At 44.2% G+C, this 23,993-nt stretch overlaps 1 protein-coding gene across 1 annotated transcript in view; it reads left to right on the forward strand.

The window, feature by feature from the left end:
• GFRA1 (GDNF family receptor alpha 1) overlaps positions 1-23,993 on the forward strand; it is a 251,763-nt gene that overhangs the window by 164,385 nt on the left and 63,385 nt on the right. Inside the window, exon 4 of the mRNA XM_074999809.1 lies at positions 4,170-4,509. Coding sequence (XP_074855910.1) covers positions 4,170-4,509 — 340 coding nt within the window. The remainder of the gene's footprint in view (positions 1-4,169; positions 4,510-23,993) is intronic.

The following is a 23,993-nucleotide window of genomic DNA, read 5'->3' on the forward strand; positions in this document are numbered from 1 at the left end:
TTCAGAAGGGTGAGTTGAAGATCAGACAGCTAGCAGAGGAGAAGCGAGCGCACAGAAAGCACAATAAGGACTTTCAAGACACCCACTACATCTGCAAGAGATGCAGCAAGGACTGGCACTCGCGTGTGGGTCTTTATAGTCACAATAGATGCTGTAAATGAAGTCCTCAATTGAAACTTTAAAGGGCGCGATCCATAGTCTATGCAGACTGAAGGATGCCGCCTACTACTCCTACACAAACTGGTTGAGGCCTTTGGGGAGGTGCTGAGCAATGAGGATTTAATGGAGCTTGAGTCGGCGGGGCTAGCGGAGGAAGAGAGACAAAAAGCCCAAGAAGAAGAAGAAACAACCACAAAAAATGTGTGATTAAAAATCTGTGGAGCCTTCAGCAAAATAAATGAAGGAATGCACATGTTTGAAAAAACGGACCCTAATGTTGCAAGGTTCTCAAAAGTGAATAGTTTTTAATTCAGTGTGTCCTGGCTTGCTATAAAGAAATTTATAATGAGAAGAAAAAAACAAACTGTCCAATCCAAAATGGATATTTTTTTGAAGAAATCCCCCAGCGCTGCTGATGCCTCCCCCACTGAACCATTACCTTTTACAAAGGCACTGCTGTTGATTATGTTGTTCCTGTAATATTGTCACCTACCTCCTCCAGTTCCTCATCTGATTAATTCAGTGCATTCACCTTCATAATTTTCAGTCCAAGTGTGCATGACAATACCAGGAATAAAGGTAAAGTTCTTGTACAGTATTAAGATTATTTACAATATTTACATCACATTATTTACATTACTGTATTGCATTGTGTTTTGTATTTCATGTTCATGTTTATCAATTTCAGTTTGCTGTTGCTGCAGTTGTTTGGTTTTTTTGCGTGTGTTTCTGCCCTCAGTTTCTTTTTCGTTGTTGATTGTTGTTTTGTAGGTGCTTTTTTACATTTGGAGTGCTAGTGAATTATTATAAACCTTACTGGTAGTGGGCAGTTAACTACCTGCATAAGGTTATTTCCAACTTATAACCAAATCACGTTATGGCCAGGTGTTCAGAAAGTAACCTGTTTGTAAGTTGGGGGGCTGTCTGTATATGCTAACATAGTACAACATTTTAACATTATTATAATGTTAAGTTTATTCAAAATTCAAATGTTTGAAAGTGATAAAAATCATTGCTACAGACAGACATGCAACCTGGGCTATGTGGTGCTGCCTACCTTCTCAAATGGAGTACTGACATAGTTTGGTTATAAGTATCAGAAGGGCAGCTAAGTTAGTGTGTATCTTCAAAAAACAAGAAGAAATCCTGCGGCGCCTTTTAGACTAATAGATATTTTGGAGCATAAGCTTTCATGGGGAAAGATCTATTTCATCAGATGCAACTTGCATCTAACAGAGCTGGTCTTTGCTCACGAAAGCTTATGCTCCAAAATATCTGTTAGTCTATAAGGTACTATAGAACTTCGTGTTATAGTTTCGTTAGTCTCTCTTCCCAGGACTATTGGAATAATTAAAATATGACCTTTTAATTAAAGTATTATATAGTCTGTAGACCTGTCACAACTTGCTTTATGAGCATATGGAATTACTTTTTTCAAAAAACTGGTGTCTTGCTGTTTGTAGACTTTTATGGCTCCATCCCCAGAATATCTGAGCACCTTACAATATTCATTTATATTTACATTCCCAGCCCTATAGAAGGCTATAATTATTTCCATTTTATGGATGGGGAAGTGAACACAAGAAGAGTTAAGTGATTTGCTGTCGGCCACAGTGTAAATCTCTTCAAAAGTTGGGAATGTTGTATCTATAAAGGTTTATGGGGGAGGGATACCAGGGTTGTGAGTTCAGTCTTTGAGGAGGCCGTTTAGGGACTGGGGCAAATAGGTGTCAGGGTTGGTGCTTGGTCCTGCCAAGAGGGCAGGGGACTGGACTAGATGACCTCCCAAGGTCCCTTCCATTTCTAGGAAATGTGTATCTCCAATTATTTATTATTAATTGTATTTATGAGTATAAGACCCAAACAACAGTGATATATTTACTACACAAGAAAGTGAGGTGAATTAAAATTTGGCATGTGGAATGTAAAATTATTCTACTGTGACTTGAATATATAGCTGTACTGAAAATAGATATAGCGTTTGGAACTTTTGTGCTTTATCAACCTTCAGAGATGTTCATGTGGGAGATGCTAATAATAATATATTGTTTACATCATATTGCCTTCGAGTGACTTTGTAACTGCCTTCAGGCAGATTCAAAAACCTGGGACCTCTGGAGCTTAGTGTATGAGCCTCTATGTTTTGAGTTAAAAGCCAAATGGCTCACAGCTAATGCTGTTAAGGCCCGTTTTTTCTCTCTGTAGGTGGTTTAGATGCCACTGCATGGGATGGTGAACCTCACCCATTTGGTGTATGGGTTACTACTGGCTGGATAAAGGTTGATGGATCTCATCCCCACTTATGCCACAGTCTGCTCTCTTTCCCAGGTGTGGGAAAAATGAAGAGGGTCATGTGAGTCAATCAAGCATTTAGAGTAGAAAAGACACTGATTAGCAAGACTTCAGCAGCACACTGGAGCCATTTACTGTGGGCTTCAGGGAGCAGGAAGGCTCCCCTTCCAAAGTAGAAGTAAATGTGCAAATATAAAAATCCCAGAATTTAGGCCAGTTCAAAGCTGCCGGGTACTAGGATCTGGGATTGGCTTGACAAAGACAAAAGAATATAACTTTGAACTTTTGAGTATTTTGTTATGGAACTGAGTATGGTGGTAAATCAGTCCAAGCAAGAATATTATTGCCTATAAGAGAGCCTTTGTAGAATTACTGAGGAGTCCTGAAACAGAGGTGGAAATGATCCAGGCTATCCTGTGCTCTGGATGCAGCAATTATGACTATTTAAGAGCATGTCACAGAGTGTTGTGTTTTGCTTCCCAGTGAAATGATGGCTAATGGGGAGTTATGACTGTTTCTTGGGGCTGTAGTGTTGGGAGGGTCCCAGTTCTTCATGGTAGTTTAAAATGATTTGTCTACCTTAATTCCAATTTTCTTAGTTTTCAAATAGTTGGCATTTTGAAAACTTTTATTTTCAAATAAATTCTGTCAAGTTTGCATAAGGTATAATAATTACTTAAAAAAATTCACACTTTAATGAAGGCTTTTTAATCTGTGCATTTCTATAACTTCGTACATAGACTCAGGTCTGCTGGTGGGAGGTGGAGAAAAGGGGACAGTTACGCAGGGGCTGGTGTTTCACAGGGACCCCTTTGAAGTGTGTCAGTAGCGCTGCTTTGCCAGGAGGGACGTAGAGGGCCCCTGCACCATGGTCTGGGTGGCACTCAAGGACTGACTGCCCTAGCCTCTCTCCTTTCTGCCCTTAGCTTTCTAGGGGTACAGAGCAAGGAGCCCCTTCTGCCTTATCCCAGGGCCAATGGTGACAGTCAGCCCCGCTGCATAGTCTGTTTTTTAATGTATTTTAAAATAATTCCACGGATTGGCCTGTGTCTTTAACACTGATGGTAACCTCCATAGATTGTAAGATTCAGGGTGTACATATGGCCCTTCTAAAATTATCGTTAGCTCTGTAGAATTGAGGTATGTAGGAGCGTTCAACTGCACATGTCAACCTTTCAAGTTCTGTGGACTATGTACCTTGTAAACTACGTACTAATAGCAACACGTGTAGTCTGTAAATCCTGCAGAATGAGTATACGAACTTTTTAAGGGTTGAGGCAGTATGATCATTGATGCTATTGAATGCTATTTATAGTGTTTTTGGAGAAATGACTAAACAGCAGTAATCTGTGTCTTCACTGTGTTCTTTCATTGGACAGCTTTTCTATGTCTCAACTCCATTGATTTTAACGGAGTTACACCAGGGACTAATTAACCCAGTATGCTTTTACTGTATTTGTTTTATAAGGAAGATAAAGTGCAATGCTACTGACTCTAGTCATCCTTCAGGGTTTTTCACCATAATAATTTTAACATATGCTCATGCACTCTTTCTCTCATTAAATTATGAGCCAAAGAAATATAAGGAGTGGGTACATTTTCTGGCAGCCAAGATTTCCTAGCTGACAAATCTATGCATAAGATATCATTAACTGTAAAATGGATACAAACATAGGAACACACTATAACCCAGATATGTTGTTTGTTTATTTTTACAGCAGAACCGGCACTTTCAAAGGGGAACAATTGTTTGGATGCAGCCAAAGCCTGTAACCTAAATGACACCTGCAAGAAGTATAGATCTGCTTATATAACACCCTGTACCAGCAGTACATCTAATGAAGTCTGCAACAAACGGAAGTGTCATAAGGCTCTCCGGCTGTTTTTTGACAAAGTTCCCCCAAAGCACAGCTATGGGATGCTCTTCTGCTCCTGCCGAGACGTTGCCTGCACAGAAAGGAGACGGCAGACTATTGTTCCTTTGTGTTCATATGAAGACAAGGAGAAACCAAATTGCTTGAATTTACAGGATTCGTGCAAAAAGAATTACATCTGCAGGTAAGACAGCACATGGCAGTACAGTGATTAATGAGGTAGCAGGGAGAATCTTTGGAACTGCTGAAATTGCCAAGACTCTGAATCAGAATTTCCACCAGGGAGCAGACCAGGGGAAAAACTTGACATCTTCCACTGAACAACAAAAGTCTACATCTGGTTACAGTATATGTTTTCTTGGAAACTGTAGCTACTCGCTATATGATGGAATGATCTTTTATCCCCTGGGGGAGATGTGAAAACATTAATCTGTTTCCTACAAAATGTTGTTGGAAACGTTTCCTTTACATGTCTTCATGAAATAATGACTTTCAGTAGAGCTTTTCCATAATTGACAAGCTTGAAGAACTGGTGGGAAATGTTAATAATAATTGAAGAGCCTAACATTGCTTATGAATAATAGTGTAACTGTTACTAGGCAAGGGGAAAACCTGGGCCTTATTCAGAGCCCTAGTATGCAGGTTGTTCACAGGGTTTTTCTGCAGTATGGGAATCCTCCCTCCTGGGGTGCGGATCAGTTCTTGCTGCAATCTCAGAGCTACAATATGCTTTGGATTGTGTTGTACCCCAGCCACATCTCCCCATAGATATTTGTGTTTGATTGCTGTGGCAGTAGTTGGTGATTCAGTGGTTCCAACTCCCAAGACCTCATCGTCCTCTGTGTGTCTGGGAAGCTGGTGCCCCGGAGGATGTAGCTTTGCAGAGCAGAAGAGGTTCTCATGCCTTGAGCAAACTCCCTGTACTGGGCCATCTGCGCCTAGGGCCTTTGGTGCCACTAGGAAACCTTTTACTCACAGTTAGTCTGTATATTTATGTTTGAAACCCATTTATATTAACATTTTATAGTTTTGCACTAGATTCTCATCAGTTAGCAATGAGTAGATCCCAACATTACCCAAAGTATGGAGAACAAACGTAATTTTAAGATGTCCAGGGTACTGCATTAAACTGGGCGAGTGCACTTTGTAAAAACAATTAATGCTTAATATGACTGAGGGCTCATTACAGCTCTTAAAGCTTTGGGCTGCTCTGTGCAGCTGAGAAGGTGACTGGGCCTATGGAACCACCTTCTCTCTTTGTCCTTGGGGAACCAGAGGGGCCAGTTCAACAATAACACAAATTAGAGCAGGCCATAAAATGCTCCAAATTTTATCACATGTAATATCCCATCATGTAACGTCATCATCACTAGGGGAGCAGGGAGTGAGGCATTGAGCTGGCTACACTAGCTTTTTCAACATCCTCGGATTCTTGTACATGGGAAATCTCTAGCTGCCTATAACAACTGCCCCTCTTTCATAGTACTGGGGCCACAATTCTGGCTTGTACCAAAAAATGGGGCATGGTCACTGATGCTGAGAATTATGAGATGTGGCTGGGGATTAATAGATTGACATATTGAGGCTTCTCTATACTAGACTATTTCCATGAAGAAAGGTCCTCAAAATGCTTTTCAAACATTATTTACCCTTGCTTTCCCCTGGGTAACACGGTAATATTATAAGCATTATACTGATGGATAAAATAAGGAACTGTAAAGTGACTGGCCCCAGGTTATATAGTAAATCACCAGTGGGGCCCTGAATATAATCAAAGAGTACTGACTTTCGGTGCTGACCACACAAGCATGTTGCTTCCCATTAGGAATATGTACGTACAATACAGTACGTATATGCAAAAATGGTGGAAGATTTTTGGGAAGAACTTATGTTGAGTTTTACTGGCCGCTAGCATATCCCAAGAATGGAGACTCAAATCCAGATTTCTTCTAGTTCTCTTCTCATCATTGATTGGACTGCATCAGACTTAGGTGAATGTATAGTGAACCAATTAGAAAGTTCCACCATTTTTGATGGCTTCTGTCATGTTCGGTACCCTTCCAAGGAGGAATAAAACTTAACATAGTAGATCATGTCTAAACCAGCATGCAGTGCAGTGCTGCTGCCGGCATTATTATGCTAATGAGGTTTCTAGAAATTGCAAATGGTTGCCCATTTGCAAACTCACGCTGCTAATTAGCATAGCTGCGCAACATTTTGCTGTTGACAGAGAGGGGTGCTGGCGGTATAGAGGCAGTGTGGGTGTGCCTCTACAGGCTAAAGCCCCCCTCTGTTGCCAGTCCCTTATCCCTCCAACAGAATCCCCCTCTGCAGACAGCAAAATCCCACGCATCTGTGCTAATTAGCCGCATGAGTTTGCAAATGGACAACCCATTCGCAATTTCTAGGAACCTCATGAGCATAGTGGTGCTGGCAGCAGTGCTATGCTAAGTGCCTATTTAGACATGACTGTAATGCCTTTCAAAAGGGTGAGTCTTTACAGGCATTCACTGTAATTTGCTCTACTGCTGGTATAGGTTCTGTTTTACATCTTACTTTTTAATTTTGCTTTTACTATTCGGATAAGTAGAACAATATTTGGCTGTGATGAGGTTTAATGATGAGGGTGCCTTAGTCTACCCTCTGTATTGTCATGCAGGATTGATTTTTTTTAACTTTTCTTATTATTATTATTACTACTATTATTCATAAGCCAGCTCCAATAAATGCAATTCAAGGCTTAGTCTGATTCCGATCTCCAGGACTTATTCCACTACCTCTCTTGACACCTACGTCCACTGCCCAAACTCTTGTGAGTTACAGAGCCTCACTTGGGCTGCTGCTACACGATCACTCTCCCATCGGAGGTGCCATGGTAATGAGGCAATTTGAAGCAGGCTAATGAGCCGTTAATGTGCATATTCAGTGCTTCATTAGCAAAATATCAGCCGTGCAAATTTTGAAATGCAGACTTCGAATTGCAGATTGACAGTGAAGATGGGGGCAGCTTCGAAATAAGTGCCCACTTTGATGTTCCCTTACTCCCACAGAACTAGATCGGAGTAAGGGAATGTCAAAGTGGGGCACTTATTTTGAAGCTGTCCCCGTCTTCACAGTCAATCTGCAATTTGAAGTCTGTTTGTGTCGCTGCCCGTATGCTGATGAGGCACTGAACATGCATATTAGCACCTCATTAGCTTTGAATTGCCTCATTACCATGGCATCTCTGATGGGAGAATGATGGTGTAGCAGCAGCCTCAGTCCCTCAGCTGAATAGCTCAGAAAGAGGTCTCTCTCCAGCCTGGTGGCTTGATGCTGTGAAGCTTTATAGGAGCTTACTGACTGCTACTGCGCTTTACAAATTGGCTTTCTGTGCAGCCAGTACATTTAGGCCTGTGGAAGCACATAGCCCTAGAACAGCTGGCCTCCTGTTGTTTGCCTCTATCCCAAGAGCCTTCCTCCTTGGGTATAGCTTCTCTATAGTTTCACCCTGCCTGCCATACCTCCTTGGGAAGCAGAGTCATGGTATTCCCACAGGATTTTCAGCCAATGGTCCTCTGTATTCAGTGCCTGTCGGGGAATGTCCCCCATACAGACTTTCCTAATACTTAAATTAAACTGCAGCAGGACGTATATAGTGTCAGTGCTGCCATTGCTTTTTGGTCTGTGTTTGGTGTCAGTTCTGGTCATATGTCGTCTCAGCTAAGTTACTTAATGGTCTTCTATTTCATCAGGTTTCATTAGTCTTGCCCTGATTTTATGCCTTTTATATTACATCACTGCACAATCCAGTTTGGTAAAATTGTGATTACCATTGCCTAGAGCTACAACCAGCACAAGAAAGGAAATTGATTTCTTAGCAGGTTTCTTACTGTGTTCGTTTTCACACACACTTCAGCTCAAAGTTTTTGGGCTGTCTTCTGGCTCAGTAAGCTACAGTTGTTATGAGTGTGGGTATGCAGGGTAGCATGCACTGGTGGCATTGTGGATGCATACCAAAATACAGCCTAGCAGGATAGCTGTGATCACAAATAACAAGCAATCCCCTGGCAACTTAGAGACTAACATTTATTAGGTTGTGAGCTTTTGTGGGTAAAGCCAAAATACAGAAGTTCTTCTATCTGGTTTCATAAAATCAGAGGATTAGAAGAGACCTCAGGTGGTCATCTAGTCCAAGCCCCTGCCCAAAGCAGGACCAACCCCAACTAAATCATCTCAGACAGAGCTTTGTCAAGCCAGGACTTAAAAATCTCTGTGGATGGAGATTCCACCACCTCTCTGGGCAGGGGCCTGCAATCTGTGGTTCTTTAAGGAGCTCTTTGTGGCTCCCACTGCTATAATTGCAAAGATTAAACAAAAAAAAACACCTCTCCTGATTATTTTTGATAAACAGTGAACGTGTAAAAGCCCAACAATGAACAACTCATATCTAAGTAGCAAACCATATTTGATCTCAAAACATTGGATAACTTCCCCTTTAATGTGTGCAGTGCATTGTGGGATATGATACTGTATTTGCATTTTGATCATGTTGCTAATAAAGTCTTGGTTTGCAAAAGGAAGCTTGTGGCAGTCCTGCTGTGAAGTACAATATGCATTTTAAGAAATAAAATTCAAATTAAACATGAAATATAATTGGCATAATTAAAGTGGGGTTGGAATAGCTTCAAAAAAGAGGAAAATCAAAGATGAAAACAAAATTTCAAAATTAATGGAGCCAATCCTTTGCATTTATATGGAGTTTGGCTGGTCTCCCTTTGTCTCATTTGCAATGAGAAATTTGCCAACAACAAAAAATGCAACCGCAAGGGGCATTTTCTGCAAAAACAAACTACTTTTGCCGAACAGTGTCCAGCTGGAGATGCCAGAAGAAAAGCCATGGAGAAGCTGCTATTCAAAGCAGAGCAACGAAAGAATACGTTCACTAAATGGGTGAAATCACCAACTAGTGTAACTGTGGCTAGTTTTAGAGAGGTAGCCGTGTTAGTCTGTAGCTTCAAGAACCACAAGAAGTCTTGTGGCACCTTATGGACTAACAGATATTTTGGAGCATAAGTTTTCGTGGGCAAAGACCTGCTTCACCAGATGCATGAGTGAGGGGTGGTTAGTTTAGTGGCAATTCAAGAGATCGCAAAATGAGGAAAGCCATTCACGGATAGTGTATATAGAAAAGAGTGCTTTACCAAAGCACCAGAGCAGATGTAGAGTCATTTTAAAAACAAAAACAAAATTGTTCAGAAACTAGTGTCCTCCAGAGAGAGAGAGAAGGTTTGTGAGTGAAAGTCAGGAATATTGTGCTACAAAAACACACATGTAAACAAATAGAATACGTAAAACATTTGTGAATGTCTTGCAGTAAACGTGCATCACACTACAAATCATTGTGTTTGGACTGTTGTTAAAATCGGGGTTACAAAATGTATGGTTTGATGTTATTTATTAAGGACCATCTCATATTCACATGCATTTCAGCTCTTTAATGATTAAGTTTTTTACCAAATTGGAGAAAAATTGCTCTTCTTGATATTTTGGTTGCTGATCCTTGTCTCTGGGTAATCCATCCAGTGCTTCACCATCCTTCTAATGAAAGTTTTTCCCCTGTTGCTCATTGTTCTCTGCCAGCACAGAGAACAGCCTGGCTCCATCTTCTTTGGAGCCCCCTTCAGGAAATTGAAAGCTGCTGTCAAATTCGGCCCCCCCCCCGTCTTTTCTGCAGATTAAACAAACCTAGTTCCCTTAGACTCTTCTCATAAACCTTGCACCCTAGCCCCTAGTCATTTGTTTTGCCCTTTGCTGGACTCTTCCCAATTTGTCCCCTTCCTTTCTGTAGTGTGGACCCCAGAACTTGATGCAGTGCTCCCAGATGTGGCCTCACCAGTGCTGAATACAGGGGAATAATATCATTCCTCAATCTGAGGGCAACATTCCTCCTGCATCTTGGAAGTAAAGCATATCTCCTTTCTTCCCAGTTGCAAATGACCAGTCAAAAGACAGTCTGGTTTGACTCACCCTCCCGGGGTTGTGCAGGCTGATGCTGCCATTGTGTCAGCCCCTAACTATGTATTCATGGAGAGCAATACCCAATTGTATGGCTGCTCCATATGTAAGTGGTGGAATACTCTTCTATCCCTCTTCCACATACAGTGCCAGCCATAATGGTCCCCTAGTCTACTGATGTGGTAAGTATCAGAGAGGTAGCTGTGTTAGTCTGAATCTTTGAGAACAACAAGAAGTCCTGTGGCATCTTATAGACTAACAGATATTTTGGAGCATAAGCTTTCGTGGGCAAATACCCGCTTCATCAGATGCATGAGTGGTGGGGAGGGTTCCAGAGGGGTATTTAAAGAGTGGGGTTCCAGTAAAAGGGAGGGCCAGAGCTGACAAGGTGTATTCAGCAAGGTGGAAATGGCCCATTATAAGTAGTATGTATAAAAATAGGAAAAAACAAGTCAGATCAGACAGGGGGATGTGACCCATTGTCAGAATCTAAATGGGAGATATTAATACCCAGGGCAGAGAAGCTGCTTTTGTAAGGGGCCAGCCACTCCCAATCTCTGTTTAATCCTTGGTTGATGGAGTCAAATTTGCAAATAAATTGCAGCTCAGAGTTTTCTTTCTCCATTTGCTTTTGAAATTTCTTTGTTTTAGGACTGCTACTTTTAAATCTGTTACTGAGTGACCAGGGAGACTGAAGTGCTGTCCCACAGGTTTCTGTACATTACCATTCCTGATACCTGATTTATGTCCATTTATTTTTTTACGTAGAGACTGTCCAGTTTGGCCAGTGTCAATTGTAGTGGGGCATTGCTGGCACATGATGGCATATATTGTATTAGTAGATGTGCAGGTAAAGGAGCCCCTGATGGTATGGTTGATGTTAGGTCCTGTGGTGATATCACTGGTGTAGATATGTGAGCAGAGGTGGCATCAAGGTTTGTTGCAGGGATTGGTTCCAGGTTTAGAGTTACTGTGTTGTGGTCTATAGCTGCTGGTGAGAATTTAAGGCTGGCAGGCTGTCTGTAGGTGAGGACAGGCCTGCCTCCCAAGGTCTGTGAGAGTGAAGGATCATTGTCCAGGATGGGTTGCAGATAATCGATAAGTTGGAGAGGCCTTAAGTAGGGGCTGTATGTGATGGCCGGCAGTGTTCTCTTGTTTTCCTTTCGAGGCCCGTCTTGTTGCAGGTGGCTTCTGGGTACTGGTCTGGCTTTGTCAGTCTATTTCCTCACTTCCTGAGGTGGGTATTGTAGTTTGAGGAAAGCTTTGTAAAGGTCTTGGAGATGTTTGTCTCTGTCTGATGGATTAGAGCAAATACGGGTGCCTTAGTGCCTGGCTGTATACAATGGATCGTGTAGTGTGCCCTGGATGGAAGCTGGAGGCGTGTAGATAAGCATAGCGGTCTGTGGGGTTTTGGTATAGGGTGGTATATATGTGACCATTGCTTATCTGCACAGAAGTGTCCAGGAAGTGGATCTCTTGAGTGGGCTGGTCCAGGCTAAGTTTGATGGTGGGGTGGAAACTCTTGAAATCACAGGGGAACTCTTCAAGGGCCTCCTTCCTGTGGGTCCAGATGATGTCATCAATGTAGTACAGGTAGAGAAGGGGCGCTAGGGGGCAAGAACTGACAAAGCGTTGTTCCAGGTCAGCCATAAAAATGTTGGCATACTGTGGGGCCATGCGGGTGCCCACAGCAGTGCCACTGATTTGAAGATATAATTTGTCCTCAAATCTGAAATAGTTGTGGGTGAGGACAAAGTCACAAAGCTCCGCCACCATTTGTTCCTCGGTCTCATCAGGGATAATGTTCCTAACAGCTTGGAGTCCATCTTCATGTGGGATATTGGTGTAAAGGGCCTCTTCATCCATGGTGGCCAGGAAGGTGTTTTCAGGAAGGTCACCAATGGATTATAGTTTCCTGAGGAAGTCGGTGGTATCTTGAACAAAGCTGGGAGTCTTTTTCAGATACCTCTACCATTGTTTTCCTCTCCAAGGAGATGGAGCACTCCACGCTGCAGTAGTGTTCCAGAAATATCTCATCCATTTAGTAGTACCAGAGTCTCAATTACAATAATGGCCCCTTTTCATCTTGAGAGACGGTGGTTAGCCGTGGTGGTAAGGATCTATGGGCAGTGTTTTGATTCTGCATCTTCTTTCATTGCTTCTCCGTCCAATATTGGATTTGTACGGTCGACTGCAGTAACCACACATCAGCCCATTTCCGAATTCTTGAGTGTGAGAGCTTTTCATTTTTCCATGGCTTGCACATATACTATCAAAGGATGATATGCCCTGTCGTAGCAGTCTAAATTACAATTTCAATTTAAATCAGGTGCCTGTGGGCACTTTTTTCTGATTCAAAGGTTTTTTGTTTTATGTTTAAGGTGAAAAGAAAAGGAAATGAAGTATTACTTACTTTTAATTTTATTAAAATTAATATTTTAATTACAGTAAAATCCAGTCATTTGTGAAGTGTTGGTTATTTGCATGTGTATAACTTGCTTAAGCGCTTTTAGTGTTATTCAAGACACTGGGACATCCTTTTCTGTAGGACCTACTAAAATGCTCTTCTACTGTTTACATGGGCACCATTTGAGAGTACAAAACTTTGGTCTTGCAAAAACGGATGCGCAATATACTTATTTATTATTTACAAATGTATTTACATGTTTAGTTTTGGACATATTTGAAAATTTCACTCTAGCTATGCTGAATACTGAATCTATCTAAAACAGAGCAAGCACAGGAAAACAACTGTGGCAAACTACAGATACTGTTAAGTCATTAATAAGTTAATTAACTTAATTTTCTTCATCATCATTCAGAAATATACATAATCAGCTAGACAAAATAAACTTTTGAACCATGGAAAAAGAGACCAGAAATGTCAGTAAAATATAAATCCGTTCTGGTTTATGTAAAGAGTCCTAATTTTCAGTAAATGGACCTAATGTCTTTAAAAATTAATCAGGATATTGAATAGTTTGATTTCAGAACCAACTAACTACCCACTACCTCTCCCTCACTACAGCTCATGTACAAGTTTGAAACTCAGTCTTTCAGGCATGTATTATACTTGCTAAAAAGCATAGGGAATGTCTTACTATTCATGTGGATAAACAAATCTTCTGAAGAGAGCCATCACGCCATCTGACGTGCTACAAAACAGTATGCAGTTCTGGTACAGTTAAAACATGAAAGAAGTTTCATGACTACTTGAACCATAAACTGAACTGTAGCAATTGAAACAAGTATGTCTTAGGATATTATTTTGCTTTAGATAAAAACGCCTATATTGGGGCAGGCCATCTAGGCCAGTAGCCTGTCTTTCGACAATGGCCAATGCTAGGTGTCTCAGATGGAGTGAATAGAACAGATACAATCTCAAGTGATCCATTCCCGGCTTCTTGCAAACAGAGTCTAGGGACACCGTCTTTGCCCTTGCTGGCTAAGAGCCGCTGATGATCTTATCCTCCATGAATTTATCTAGTTCTAGATGAAGGACACTATGCCACGTTTCTGCTGCAGTTACAATCTACAGTATCTGAAGACACAGTTTTCTTTACGTAATGAAGGTGTCTGTATTCCTTTGGCCTTTTGAATAATGTATGTTTCGATTAGGTGCACCTTCCAAATTCTCCCAACTCATTAATAAGTCTCCAAGCAGAGTACAAGTGAATTGGACCATAATTTATTAAAAGAACAGAAAAGTAGCACAATGCTAATCCATTCATACTGTACAATAACGATCTGAAGAGAATGGGGAATTCAGTAGAACCAGATGAGTCAATTCTTATTGGAATAAGAATGTAATTAAAGAATGTAAGTTTCTTGTCCTCTACAGCTGCCATACTCAAAGTGGGCAAGCAGCAGTTTGGCTGAATTTTAATTGGAAGCAGACAAAAAATAATTCTTGACTAGTTTCAGAATCTCGCTGCTTTTTTTCCTAAAACAAATGTTATATGTTACATTAAAAGACCAGGTTTGAAGTATTGTAATTAGCACCGAAGCACTGAATAGGACCATTTGGTATTGTAAAAAATAGCCAACAAATTTCTGTTCTTCTTCGAGTGGTACCCGTGGGTGCTCCACAGTAGGTGTTGGGCTCGCCCGGCGCTGCAGATCGGAAATTTTTAGCAGTCTGTCGGGTCGCGCATGCGCTGATGCATGCCAGTCCTTCGCGTGCCTTCAATCACATGCGCGATCCGGTCCCCGCCAGTTCCTTCTCAACCGCCAACGGCTGCAGACGGATTCCACTCCAGCTCCAACGTCTGAGAAAGATAAAAATTATGTTTTAATTTTGTTAATCTTGTTAATAGTTATTAGTTTGATAGTTTAGTTAGCATTGTTAAAGTTGTTCTGTTAAATGTAGATATAGTTTAAAAAAAAAAAAGAAAGAAAAAGAGGGGAGAGTGAGAAGGACGGAGGTGGCCGCCTTAAGCGGTCTGCTATCCTAAAAGCTGCAAACGTTATCTTTTTTTCCAGGACTGATTAGCTGTTAAGTGCCCTATTAACATTCAAAGACTTAAACGCCCGGGCCGAGATGCCCTTGCCGGGGTTTAAGACATGCGTGTCATGCCGCGAGGCCATGCCTGCCTCAGATGGGCATAGTGAGTGCATTCGTTGCCTCAGGGAGACCCACGTTCCACAAAAGTGTCCTCACTGCTCCAAGCTCACGGCCAGAGCCAGAAAGGACAGGGAAATGAGGCTGAAAATGATTTTATTTGATAATGCTCTCCAACCTGAACCAGCGGAGAAGCCCCAAGAAGAGGGGCCCTCAGGGTCGCACAAGAGGAAGGCGGCTTCCCTAACCTCCTCTGTACAAAAGAAAAGGAAGCTTTCTCCAGCTTGATCCTTGCCGGTAGCACCTGCGAGCAGGACGAGTGGAGCACAGGACTCTAACCCGCAGGCTGCTCAAAGCGGGATAGCTGTAGCGCACACAGCTGTGCCGGGGCCTCCGACCATTAAGCAGTCAGCACCGGCGGTGCCTCAGGTGCCAGAATCTGCGGCACTGACTCCCACGGCACCGAGCCCTGCGGCACTGATGGCACCAGAGCAGGGGTACCCGGCACGGGACCCAACTGTGCTGGAGGAAGCTACCCGCGCAGCGCCGTGCACGGGGGCACCGAGCACGGCACCCACAAAGGCGCCGAGGTCCCCGGCATGGGAGGGGGTGATGCCTGCTTTGCAGGGACAGGGAAAAGTAAAAGCTAAAACCCGGCACCGCAGCCCATCCCCGGAGGCCACCGCATTGCCGTTATCGCCTAGCTCCCCCCCAGAAATACATCGGGCAGCAACTCCAATGGCCTGCTTCAGACCTCCATTCCCCGTTCCATCAACCACCATCCCCCAGGCTCAGGCAACCTTCACCAATCTCCAGTAGGGACCCCTATGAATACTATCACAGAGCATCTCCACCGCTCTCAGCGTCATCACGGAGGTCATGCTCGTCTAGACCCCATGTGTACGTTTTCCAATCATGGGCTAGATCCCCATCACCGGGCCCTTGCCCCTGTTGTTATGGCTGTCCCTACCGTACTGAACACCGGCACAGGGGGTCCAGATCCAGGGGTAGATCCCCACCCGCACCTTGCTAACACCCCTTCACACAGTCTCACTCCATGAGAAGAACGAAGCCTCCCCAGGCGGACGTTGGTCCACAGGCCCTGGACCTCCCCTCTGAATCCTCAAAAGGGCAAGCATATGAACAAATCCAGGAGCTGGAGGAATTAGGGGAGGTATATCATAGCGACGCCTCTTCGTCCTCCCCAGGTGAGGGGATTGTCCCCGGGGATATTTCCCACCCGGACGACCTTAGGCAATTCCAAGAACTATTCAAGAGAGTAGCACACAAACAGGACATTCACATAGCGGAGGTGCAGGAGAAACATCATAAACTCCTGAAAAATTTAAGACCCCTGGCTTCATCTAAGATCGCTATCCCACTAGATGAAGCGATTATGGAATCAGCCACCAATATATGGCAGACTCCAGCCACTGCCCCTCCCACAAATAAGAGGGCGGATAAGAAATACTTTGTTCCAGCCAAGGGCATGGAATTCCTGTTTAGCCACCCCCAACCAAATTCCCTGGTAGTTGAATCATCACAGCAGAGATCCAAGACACCCCAATATAAATCAGGAGGGTCAGAAAAAGACGCGGGGAAATTAGACACGTTCGGTAGGAAGGTCTATTCCTCCTCTACCTTACTACTCAGAATGGCGACCTATGGAGCACACCTGTCAAACCACAAGTTCGACAATTATTCCTGACTTACTTCCCTCATGGATTTCCTTCCAGAGGATAAGAACCCGGTGCTGAAAGCGATCGTCCAAGAGGGCTATGCGGCCTCATGAACAGGAGTCCAGATTGCCCTGGACGTGGCAGACATGGCAGCATGCTCCACGGCCACAGCAGTGGTAATGCATAGGGAATCGTGTCCCCAGACGTCTGGCATTCCCAGAGATCTGCAAACAAAATCGTAGACCTTCCATTTGATAAACAGAAGTTATTCGCAGATTCAACTGACTTGGTCCTACACTCCAGCAAGGACTTGGAGAACCACGCTTAGGACCCTGGGCATATGTACCCCTCCGTACAGGAGGAAGAAGTTTTATCCCCAGCAAAGGCGCTACGCTTATCAACCTCAGCGTACACAATACCAACGGAGCTATGACCAGGGACGCCACCACCAGCAGCAACAGTATAGGGCCCACAGATGACACCCCCAGCAGGGTCGCGCACCCTCGGGGCAAGCCCTGAAACAGCAAGTTTGACGGGTATGTCGAGGACTGCAATATCAACACCATCCCTCAATGCCAATCCCAGCACATGTTCCATCATCAGCTCAAACCGTTCTACTCTCAATGGCAAAACATCACCACAGACAAATGGGTTCTGGAGATTATAGCCATGGGATACATGATCCCCTTCCAATCACTACCTCCACCGAAACCACCCACCCAGCTCTTCTTCAAGGACCCCTCCCATGAGACAAGGTTAAAACAGGAGGTAGACCATCTCATGTTCATAGGGGTGGTGGAGAGAGTCCCGGAACAATTCCAAGGGAAAGGGTTCTACTCATGGTACTTCCTAACAGAGAAGAAGACAGGAGGCTGGACGCCAATCCTGGACCTACGGGCCCTCAACCAGCATCTGCACAAACAGTGTTTCAGGATGATTACAATTGCCTCCATACTTACGGCATTGGACGATGGAAACTGGTTTGCGGCCCTTGACTTGCAGGACGCGTATTTTCATACAACTATTCACCCGGCACACAGACGTTTCCTCCGCTTCACAGTAGGCAGGGAGCACTTCCAATAAAGAGTTCTTCTGTTCGGTCTCTCTTCAGCACCCAGAGTGTTCACCAAAACACTGGCAGTAGTATCAGCTTAACTACACAGACAGTGTGTGTTCATTTTTCCATACCTGGACGACTGCCTACTGAAAGGGGCCTCAAAGGCAGAGGTCCTACGCATGATACACGTCACTACAAAAACATTCGCCTCGTTGGGCCTAGTTATCAACCTCTTGAAATCAAAGACCGAGCCTACGCAGAATATAGAGTTCATAGGGGCACGCATAGACTCTACTACATCAAGTGTATACCTGCCCGAGGCCCGTTTCCGCACCATCAAATCCCTGGTACAAGTGACGACGTACAGCCCCACAGTGCCAATCCTAACATGTCTACAAGTGTTGGGGCACATGGCGACCACCACGTTCGTGGTACAGTATGCCAGGCTGCATAAGCGGGGCCTGCAGCATTGGCTGGCGAGCATTTACAAACCAATAATCCATACCATCCACAGGGCAGTATCGCCCACAGCGGAGATGCGCAGGTCACTGGCATGGTGGGCAGATCCCAAGAACTTACTAGTAGGGGTGCCCTTCCACCAACCGCAAATCTCGATTTTTCTTATGACAGATGCATCCCAGATAGGATGGGGAGCGCACATCGGCAACAAAGTAACTCAGGGGTGATGGTCCCCTGCGGAAAAGACATTGCACATAAACCTACTAGAACTCAAAGCAGTGTTCATCATGTGCATACACTTTCGGAAATACCTGCACGGCAAAGTAGTCGGGATAAATACCGACAACACCACCACCATGTTTTATATCAACTGGCAAGGAGGGGCCAGATCCCGTGCGCTATGCGCGGAGAAACTCCGGTTGTGGAACTGGTGCATTGTCAACAATATAACGCTGAAAGCCTCATACCTACCCGGTGTCCACAACGTGAAGGCGGACCAGCTAAGCAGGCGATTTGCGCTCACGCACAAGTGGCAGATCCATGCCGATCTGCTCCGACGAGTTTTTCACAAATGGGGGGTTCCCCAAATCGATCTGTTTGCCACTTACAACAACAAACAATGCCCTCAGTACTGCTCCAGAGCGGGCATAGGACAGGGATCCCTGGGGGATGCATTCACAGTGCCATGGAAGGGCCCTCTACTCTATGCGTTCCCTCCCACGTCACTCATTCACAAGGTTCTAGAGAAAGCCAAAAGAGAGAGAGCATGCATAATACTGATAGTCCCAACAGCAATGGTTTCCTCTGCTTCTGCGCATGTCATGCCACCCGCCACTCCCCCTACCGGTAGTGCCGGACCTTCTCATGCAGGCTCAGGGATCCATAGTGCACCCACACCCTCAAAGGCTCCACCTACAGGTGTGGCTAATCCATGGCTCAGCGCCTTAGAGAGCACGTGTTCGGAGGGAGTGAAACACGTCTTGGAGTCCAGTCGAAGGACTTCCACCAGAAGGACTTACGCGCAGTAGTGGAAATGATTCATCTCCTGGTGCTCTTCCAAGCAGTTGGCTCCTCAGGGCGTCCCTATAACTGCAGTTCTAGAATACCTGCTGGAGCTAAAACAAGACGGACTCTCCCTATCCTCTCTAAAGGTCCATCTTGCAGCTATATCAGTGTTTCAACATAAAGAGGAAGGGCCAACCATATTCGCCCATCCTATGGTCACACGGTTCCTAAAGGGGCTGGTAAACCTGTACCCCCCTCGGAAACCGCTATCACCATCATGGAGTTTGGACTTGGTCCTCCACACGCTGTTGGAACCACCCTTTGAACCATTGGCCCCGGTACCCCTCTGGCTACTTACCCTGAAAACAATCTTCCTTCTCCCCATCACGTCAGCCCGCAGGGTGAGCAAACTCGCAGCAATAATGGCAATGCCACCCTGCACAGTATTCTCAAAAGAAGCGGTGATCTTACGATTACAGCCGGCTTTCCTTCCAAAGGTTTCCTCAGAGTTCCACATTAACGAACCAATAGTATTACCCTCATTTTATCCTGAGCCTCACAACTCTAACAAAGAGGCGCAGGTGCACCTGCTAGACGTAAGGAGGGCGTTGGCCTTTTACATAGACAGAACTAAGCCGTTCCAGAAAACGGACAGACTCCTGGTGTCTCTCGCACCCAGGTCGAAAGGGGAAGGTCTATCCTCACAAAGAATTTCAAATCACATTGTATCCTGCATAAGACTGTGTTATGAGCTGAGTAAGCTCCCACTGCTAGTTCCGCCCAGGGCTCACTCCACCAGAGCGATGGCAGCATCAACAGCCTTCTTCAAAGTCATTGCGTTAAAAGACATCTGCAGAGTGGCGACTTGGTCATCTTATGACACCTTTGCCAAGCATTATGCCATGCACAGGGTGTTCGATGAGGATACACTCCTATCAACAGCAGTCCTATCAAGGGCAAGCCGCACATAAGCGGACACCCACTTCCTTAATTGGGGTCACTGCTGGGTAGTCACCTACTGTGGAGCACCCACGGGGATCACTCGAAGAAGAAAGAGAAGTTACTCACCTGTGTAGTAACGATGGTTCTTCGAGATGTGTCCCCGTGGGTGCTCCACTACCCGCCCGTCCTCCCTGCTTCGGAGCTCTGTTTTTCGCGTTTTTCAGAAGCATCTGGGGTGGTTGGTCAAGGAACTGGTGGGGACCGGATCACACATGTGACCGAAGGTGCACGAAGGACCGGCGCGCATCGGCGCATGCGCAACCTGACGGAGGCTGCTAAAAATTTCCGATCTGCGGCGCTGGGGCGAGCCCAACACCTACTGTGGAGCACCCACGGGGACGCATCTCGAAGAACCATTGTTACTACACAGGTGAGTAACTTCTCTTTCCCATACAACACCAATTTAAGCAGCATTTTTTTTCAATTTATGTTCAATGTATGCTGTAGTGGCGTTTTAGTGATTATAAGTGAATGTCCCATATATATGGATTGGTTCCTTCACATACAGGAAGAACTTTCTCTCTGAACTCTTGTGTGTGAAACAGCTTCAGAATATGCAATAAAATGTGCAGTGAGGATCAGAAAAGAGAAATATTATACATTTCTGAACTCTCGCTTACATGATGTTCATGCATAACAAATACTGCTTTCATATTTTCAATGCAGCATATATTAATGAAACCTGATACGCAGGCCTCTGCTTTCACTTGGGCTGGTTCTACACTTGCCCCCAACTTTGAAGGCGGCATGTTAATCAGGGCAGTGGGAGATTACTAATGAAGTGCTATGGTGAATATGCAGCTCTTGAGTAGGCTAATTTTCCCCCCTGGCAACTTCAAAGCATCAAACTTCAAAGGGCCAGCATGCCTGGACGTGCTGTTTGATGTACCAATGTCTGCAGTCACAGATTCTCTGGCGTACAAGCATTGATCTTAAAACTCTCATGCCAGCAACCCATTCGTGCAAGCTAAATTTTGCTTGTGACCATTCTGTGAACTGTATGCCCAAGTGTGTAAATTTTAATGTCAGGTGTGCAATTGTGTGTGTGTGTGCACATTTGCATGCATAAAACTTTGCACACAAAGTGGAGTCCATACTCTCAAAAAAAAAAAACAAAACAAAAAAAAACCCCTGGCATTATATTTATTAAGAATGAAAAAGTTAACATAAGCTGTAATGATTTTTTTTCCAGATTGAAACCATTATTTACTCACTGAAGAAGTAGTTGTTATTCCTATACCCCAGCTTTTGTAAGGCATCTGCACAGCAGCAAATGGACATTAAACATGTAAAGTTTCGGATCTGTTGCAATATTAGCTGATGTTCAGAAGTCCTGTTCCAATAATCTGAGCAAGGCCAGTGTGTGTGAATGGCAAGATCAGACATTTAGCGAAACAGGAACTTTCCTGCAGACTGTTCCGCTCATGAATATGTTTGTCCTGGCTGCTTTGTCTTCTAGTGGAGAACTTTGTGGGTGGCAGTTATGGTGACAGGTAATCTGTATTTCCATCCTGTCGTTTTATTATCGCCATGCAAGGGTAAAGCAGGATTTTGGTAGCATCAGGGGGTGAAGACAGACATGCATATTCTGTATTCTTTCTTCATATTTTCTGTGCTTTATACTACTTTCATTTTCCACACTTTGTTTCTGTTTCATTTTCAGTTTTTCCACCCTTTGTTTCCTCTTTCCTTTGTAGGTTTCCATCACTTTTAAGCAGCCTCTTAGCTCAATATAATGTGCTTTCTCTGCTACTTATTCATTCTCTCCTCTGTATTCACTCTGGTCTCCCACAACTGCACACCATTTCCTGTATTTTATTCTCTCCCTCCCCCCAAACTCTGCCAAGTCCATTGTTCATCTGTAGTGGAGGGTAGGAAAGCAAGAGCATGGATACTATGAGTCATTCTGCGCTAGCAACTGGCTTGCTAAGCTGATCAAATGCCGGCAGTTTCAGACTCCACATAGCTCTCACACCATGTGTGGGACAGTTGGCTTACCAAGGTTCTCAATGGCTGTTTTCATGGAGCAGCGTCTAAGGTTCCAGGATTGTCACTGAAGTCTAGAACAGGGTTTCTTAAACTGTTTGAAACCATGGAACACCAGCTTTTTGAGGAACACCAGTGAAATTTTCTTAAAAAAAAGTAACATACACAGTAAAAATCAAATTAAGTAATTTAATCAGGTATGACAGCAATGAAGAAGTAACATTGTATCTGGTTTTAAGAACAGACAATATATACCATCAGTGTATTTTTCCAAATGCTCATGGCAGTTCAAGAAACACTGGTCTAGAAAGTCAGAGTCAGTGTGAAAGAATAATGGAAACAGGTTAGTAACATGGCTGAGAGCTTTTTGTTTTCAATATCACCAGGTTGAATCATCACTGGATTTTGTAGCCTGTTCCCATGCAGTTTTTAAGTTCTGCGCCATTTTTGTTTTTTTTTTTTTGAACACACAGCTTTGCATATTACACCTGGGTGGTAGCACAGATTTTGGTTATTAGTTATTGTATTACAGATCTGGGGTGGTGTCTGCAATGTTTGTGTGTGTGTGTATGTATGTATGTATGTGTATCTATATTTATGTGTATAGCTATGTCTGTAGATACATAGAGACTCACTTCAGCATCTGATGGGGTGGGTCTGTGCTCACGGGGGCTCATGCTCGGGACTTTTCTGTTGGTCTGTGGGGTGCCACAGGACCCTTCGTTGCTGTTACAGATCCGGACTAACACGGCTTCCCCTCCGATACTGGATAAACTGGAGGATTGAGCCAAAAAGAAATCTGATGCATTTCAACAAGAAGTGTAGAGTCCTGCACTTGGGATGGAAGAATCCCAAGCATTGTTATAGGATGGGGACTCACTGGCTAAGCAGCAATACAAAAGAAAGAGACCCATGGATTATAGTGGATGAAAGGCTGGATATGAGTGAACGGTGTGCCCTTGTAGCCAAGAAGGCCAATTGCATATTGGGGTGCGTTACGAGGAGTATTTTGAGCAGATCTAGAGCAGTTGTTGTTCTCCTCTGTTCAGCACTGGTGAAGCCACATCTGGAGTATTGCATCCAGTTTTGGGCACCCCAGTATAGAAAGCACGTGGATGTGCTGGAGCAGGTTCAGTGGAGGGCAACAAAAATGATTAAGGGGTTGGCACACATGACCTATGAGGAGAGGCTGAAGGATTTGAGCTTATTTAGTTTGCAGAAGAGAAGACTGAGGGGTGATTTAATAGCAGCCTTCAACTTCCTGAAGGAGAGCTCTAAAGAGGATGGAGAGAAACTATTCTCAGTGGTGACAGATGGCAGAACAAGGAGTAATGGTCTGAAGTTACAGAAGGAGAGGAGTAGGTTGGATATAAGGAAAAAACTACTTCACCAAGAGGGTAGTGAAGCACTGGAATGCATTGCCTAGAGAGGTGGTGGAATCTCCATCCTTAGAGGTTTTTAAGTCCCAGCTTGATATAGTCATGGCTGGGATGACTTAGTTGGGGTTGCTCCTGCTTGAAGTGGGGAGCTGGACTAGGTGACCTCTTCAGGTCCCTGCCAGCTCTGTGAGTCTGTGATTTCAGTCTGTGATTTTTCATGTACAGCTACCTGGCAGCTGTTTCAGATGGCTATTCTGACTTGCCTTTTGAAAACTAGCAGCCCACTGTAGTTTTTGTAGACCTGTCAGGGTTAGGCCCTGAAAAAAGGGACACACCTGGTTACTGTGTGTAACCCACACATCTATGTGTTGTTAACTGTCCTATGTAGTGGTACCCAGACCACTTCACAGAGAGAGAATATGTCCTCTACAGCCTGAGCTGAGTGCCAGCTGGGCTTTTGCTCAAGCTGTAGAGGTGCCTGCACTAAGCTCTAGAGGTCCAAGGTTTGAGCCTGCCTAGGGCAGTTATATTCGTACATAGTCA

This window comes from Carettochelys insculpta, chromosome 7 (genome assembly GCF_033958435.1).
Source record: "Carettochelys insculpta isolate YL-2023 chromosome 7, ASM3395843v1, whole genome shotgun sequence".
Taxonomy (NCBI): Eukaryota; Metazoa; Chordata; order Testudines; family Carettochelyidae; genus Carettochelys; species Carettochelys insculpta.